The sequence below is a fragment of the Oncorhynchus gorbuscha genome, linkage group LG16 (genome assembly GCF_021184085.1).
Source record: "Oncorhynchus gorbuscha isolate QuinsamMale2020 ecotype Even-year linkage group LG16, OgorEven_v1.0, whole genome shotgun sequence".
Taxonomy (NCBI): Eukaryota; Metazoa; Chordata; class Actinopteri; order Salmoniformes; family Salmonidae; genus Oncorhynchus; species Oncorhynchus gorbuscha.
Genome location: NC_060188.1, coordinates 3334745 through 3339744, shown reverse-complemented (window position 1 = coordinate 3339744; position 5000 = coordinate 3334745). Strand labels below are relative to the sequence as shown.

The 5000-nt window shown below is 45.7% G+C and overlaps 2 protein-coding genes across 3 annotated transcripts in view; one reads left to right on the top strand and one right to left on the bottom strand.

The window, feature by feature from the left end:
- Nucleotides 1–5000, bottom strand: part of LOC123999673 (cAMP-dependent protein kinase type I-beta regulatory subunit-like) — a 432723-nt gene that overhangs the window by 86062 nt on the left and 341661 nt on the right.
- The window catches only part of LOC123999674 (platelet-derived growth factor subunit A-like), a 41868-nt gene that overhangs the window by 8793 nt on the left and 28075 nt on the right, over nucleotides 1–5000 (top strand). For both annotated transcript variants that reach the window (XM_046305654.1, XM_046305655.1), the window contains exon 3: nucleotides 3551–3676. In XM_046305654.1, the coding sequence (XP_046161610.1) occupies nucleotides 3551–3676 (126 nt within the window). The remainder of the gene's footprint in view (nucleotides 1–3550; nucleotides 3677–5000) is intronic.

The following is a 5000-nucleotide window of genomic DNA, read 5'->3' as shown; positions in this document are numbered from 1 at the left end:
TCCTTCCCTCCCTTCCCACCTAGAGAGAGAGAAAGGGGAAGACTAGATAGAGAGAAATTAAGGGGGGTTGAGAGGTAGAGAGGTAGCGGGTAGAGAGATAAAAAAGGGAGAGAGAGAGGGATTGAGAGAGACGGGGAAAGGTAGAGAGAGATAAAGAGAGGGAGAGCAAGAGAAAGAGGGATGGAGGAAGAGAGAACGGTAAACGGAGAAAGGTTAAGGGGCGAGTGAGAGAGAGACAGAAAGAGAAGCAGGCTGGGAGTTCTGTCAGTGACCCAAAGCATTAAAAGGTTGTTAGGTGGAGACATCAGGCAGCTGTCACAACCTGTTTCACTGACAGGAGGGCAGACAGGACAGAGTGTGTGTGTTAGTGTGCGTGTCTGAATGTGTGCTTGCACGTCCTGCGTGTCCATGCGTGCATGTTTGTGTGTCTGACTGAGTGCATATGTGTGTGTGTCCGTGTATGCGTGCATGCATGTTTTAGCGTGTGTGTTTGTGTGCCTCAGTGTATATGAGCCTACTTGACACAGTGATACCTATAGGTTTTGTGTTGGGCTAAACGGCAGGGAGACTGGGCTCCCAAGCAGAGCAGGTAAACATTAATCACTTCCTCTAGGGAGGGAAATCTTTTCTGGGTCACAGCTGTCTGACTGGGACGGTAGGTACCCTAGCTGTTATAAGCAAAAGATAGCTGGTTCAAATCCCAGAGTCGACTAGGTGAAAAAATCTGTCAATGTGCCCTTGAGCAAGACATTTAACCCTATTTGCTCCTGTGGTTGCTCTGGATTAGAGGGTCTGCTAAATGAGTCAAATGTAAATGACTGACTAGCTGGCAGAAGCAAAGGCCCGCTCTCTCTCTCTTCCCACTGCCTGGGCAATGTTTAGGCTTCACAAGGCCTTGAAATGCAGCATACAGATGTAAATACATAAGCAAACAGAGGTTTATATAGACCTTGTACAGGAGAAGAAAAGCCTTTCAAACGTCTCATCTACAGCACAAAGGAGCTGTAAGTGAAGTCCGTGTGTTTACCTGAAGGCTTTGTCTAATGGTTGACTCTGGGCTTTACGTTGTTATGAGCATAGTGAGTTGAGTTCTGATGTGTGTGTGTTTAGGTTTCCGTTGTGTGTGTGTGTGTTCAGTATATGTGAACAGGTATGGGGTTGTGTCCCTTGAACAGGTGGGCTACCAGAGAGAGGACCCACCTGATCTGTAAACAGTGTCTCAGAAAGCTTCTGGACAGTCCAGCCTCCGTTCCCTGATCCACTGAACAGCCCTTTATCGTTTTACTGCTGTGTGTGTGTGTGTGTGTGTGTGTGTGTGTGTGTGTGTGTGTGTGTGTGTGTGTGTGTGTGTGTGTGTGTGTGTGTGTGTGTGTGTGTGTGTGTGTGTGTGTGTGTGTGTGTGTGTGTGTGTGCACGCCAGTCATGTGTGTGTGTGTGTTTGCGGTCTGTACCATGAGTGTGTGTTACTTTGGCACCAGATCCTATAATAAAATGCATACTCTGGGTGGGGACCAAAACAAGCTGGGATTATCAGATGACCATGACTGTAATAATGTGAGCTAGCTACAGTAAACTGTTAGCATTCAGTTAGCTAACAGCCCTGCACTGTACTGTGGCACCATGACTGTAATAATGTGAGCTAGCTACAGTAAACTGTTAGCATTCAGTTAGCTAACAGCCCTGCACTGTACTGTGGCACCATGACTGTAATAATGTGAGCTAGCTACAGTAAACTGTTAGCATTCAGTTAGCTAACAGCCCTGCACTGTACTGTGGCACCATGACTAAACATAATTGCACTCAACGTAATTGTACACTTTCTGCCAAAAGTCAACATTTAAGCAAACATTTCCTATAAATAGTGATGTAAAACCACTAATTAGACTACTTGGCTGATGGGGGTTGATGACCACCTGTGAAACGACCACCTTGGTTTACATTACAAGATGGCCACCTGTGTGACTCATCTGTAGCCGCTGCATTCCTTCTGTGAAAGTCTCCCCCTCCTCCCACTGTGTTAGTAATGGGTGAATAAGACTGAGCATGTAATTACACACTAAGAAAAGAGGCTTCCTCAAAGGTTCTGGAAGGGTGATGGTTCTATGTGGAACCATAAGGACTCAATGGACCCATTGAGCCCTTCGATGGTTCTTTGCAGTTCAGAAAAGGGTTTCTCTGTTAGTGATAATTAAAATGTAGGGGTGGTGGCTCATTAGAATATTTCGGGGCATGGTTTGCTCACAGCTCATTTTGTACAACCGTTAGTGAGAGTGTCATTCCAGTTGATATCACCTGTGTTGTTATGACGTTGCGTTATGTCCAGTGACGGTGCCTTGTGAAAGACTCACATATGGCCTTATGTCAACTGAGAACTGTTGTCTACTTCAGTTCTCACTTTTCCCCTCAGCGAGTCCCAGCAGTTCCAGGCCTAGAACACCTGATCCAACTATAATAACACCTATGGGATTCAAACAATATAATATGGCTAACCAAAATAACAACATTTATGGTTCTTCAAACAGTACTACATAGAACATTTAAGATTGATGAAGGTTCTTTATAGAACCATTCTCCATAAAGGTTCTATAAAGAACCTTAAAAAGGGCTCTGTATAGCTCCAAAATGGGTTGTAACCATAGTGGAACCCTTTTTTGGTGCTATATAGAACCTTTGATTAATGGTTCTGTATAGAACCTTAGGAAAGGGTTCTATATAGCACCAACAAGGGATCTGCTATGGCTCTATAAAGATCCTGCATCAATCTTAAATGTTCTTTGTAGTACCGTTTGAAGAACCATACAGGTTTTTAAGCCAAAGAACAAGCCAAAGAACCCTATTTGGCACTACTTAGAAGCATTTTGTTTTAGTGTGTGCATTAAGGTCTATGACATGGTTTGAAACACACTATCTAGATCATGTTTGCTGTAACCCCTACTGGAGGAGGCTTGTGGTCGACTGTTTTGCAGCCGAACAACGATGATGATGGTGATTATTGTCGAGGTATGACATCATCAACCGTCTGCCAAGCCAATAAAGGCGGTTTATTTAACTCATTAAGCCGGTGACTAGGAATGTTTGTTGTGTAGAAGCAGGCTCCATTAAACATCAATGGAGGAAATGACGCAGTCTTTAGGTGAGGACCACACTAGCCACTTGTACCACAATGTAATTCACCTCCAATTAAGCTCCAGTGGGCTTGTAAAGTGTCATTAATGTAGGCTTGAGTGGTGAAACTGAGGTGAACTTGCTTGGTTGAGTAAGCTTCCTTTCTCTGTGTGTGTGTGTGTGTGTGTGTGTGTGTGTGTGTGTGTGTGTGTGTGTGTGTGTGTGTGTGTGTGTGTGTGTGTGTGTGTGTGTGTGTGTGTGTGTGTGTGTGTGTGTGTGTGTGTGTGTGTGTGTGTGTGTGTGTGTGCGCGTGTGCATGTGCATGTGCGCGTGTGTGTACGTGTGGATGAGTGTGTGGGCGTGAGTGTCTGCGACTGTGTATGTGTGTGCGTGTGTACGTGTGTCGAGACATTGCATTAACACGGCTGCCTTCTGTTTTGACGAGGTGCGGAAAATGAGGTCATCGAGGAGACCAAGCCGATGCAGAAGCATCATAAGAACTACTCCCAACAGCATGGCTACTCAGACCTGAAGAGCTCACAGATACACAGCCGACGCAAGAGGAGCGTTGGTAGGTCTGCAACGCCACACAATCATCACATTACAACACAATACAGGGTTCACACACACAGGCTACGTTTGAACCAAGGCATGACAATGAATGGATGTGATGTTAGGTTGTGTTTACTGAGGCACTTATAATGAAGACAAGACGTCTATCTACCATACGTTTACTCTAGGATTCTTGGGAGATTATCGCTGGTGAGGAAAGGGAGGGGTTACCGGTCTAGGGGAGCCTATGATTGACTGTGGCGTATAGATCTAAGACACACATGTCGGGAGGAGAAAAAGTATCCTTAAGCAAGGAAATTCCAGGCATTCAGTGTTCATGTCTCAACTCGCCGGGCCTTGACTTGTATTACCTGGGAGAGTGCCACGCGGGTAGAGGCATCCTCTGATAGAGGTCTGGAGAGGAGCCTAGTGTGTCGCTTGTAGGGATGTGTGACGGACGGGGTTTTGAACCCGGGTCTTCCATTAGACTGCATTAGCCCACTAAGCCACTCTTCAGGTACTCCTCACACAAGAAGTCTCCGGGCTTTAGTTACAGCCTGTAACTATGGGTTCTTCCTGGTTAGATGATGTACCATACCAAGAGGATGAGTTGTACTGCAGATGTTGTTGGCATCCAAACAAGCAGTCACTCACTGTACTGTGTGCACGCGCTCCAGCCTCGTTGTATAATGGTGGCATATTGTACTCGGTACTCTATTCTTTCTGGAGCATACTTCTCAGGGCATCACGTCTCAAATGAAGGGCTGGTCATGCCTTGCCTGCTGTTTGAATATACGTGCCAGTCACAGGAGGTTGGTGGCACCTTACTTGGGGAGGACGGGATCGTGGTAATGGCTGGAATGTTATCAAACACATGGTTTCCATGGTGCCAGTCCATTTGCTCCATTCCAGCCATTATTATGAGCCGTCCTCCCTCAGCAGCCTCCACTGGTGCCAGCACCCTTAGAAACAGTCGTATTATTCATGTCCTTTATCATAAGCCCTACATGCAGACAGGCTGTTTGGCCTAATCTAGCTGCATTAGAGCAGAACAAAGAAGCAGTCTTTCTCTAGAGTCTCCACTCACTCAGTTACTACCCAAACTCCTCAGGTCATAGGTCACGTCTCTTTATGTGGATTTGTCATTTTTTCCTTTGTGAATCTTCCCGGATCAGCCTTTAGTGCTGGTTAAGGTTTGAATGTGGTTAGGAGCTGATCCTGAATCAGTGATCAGTGATGTAGATGACATACTTAAGGGTGCTCAGAGATCTGAGTGTGTAGGATAGCATATGTTCTGAAAGTAGTGTATCGTCCGATGGTCAGAAAACCAATGTACTGCTTCT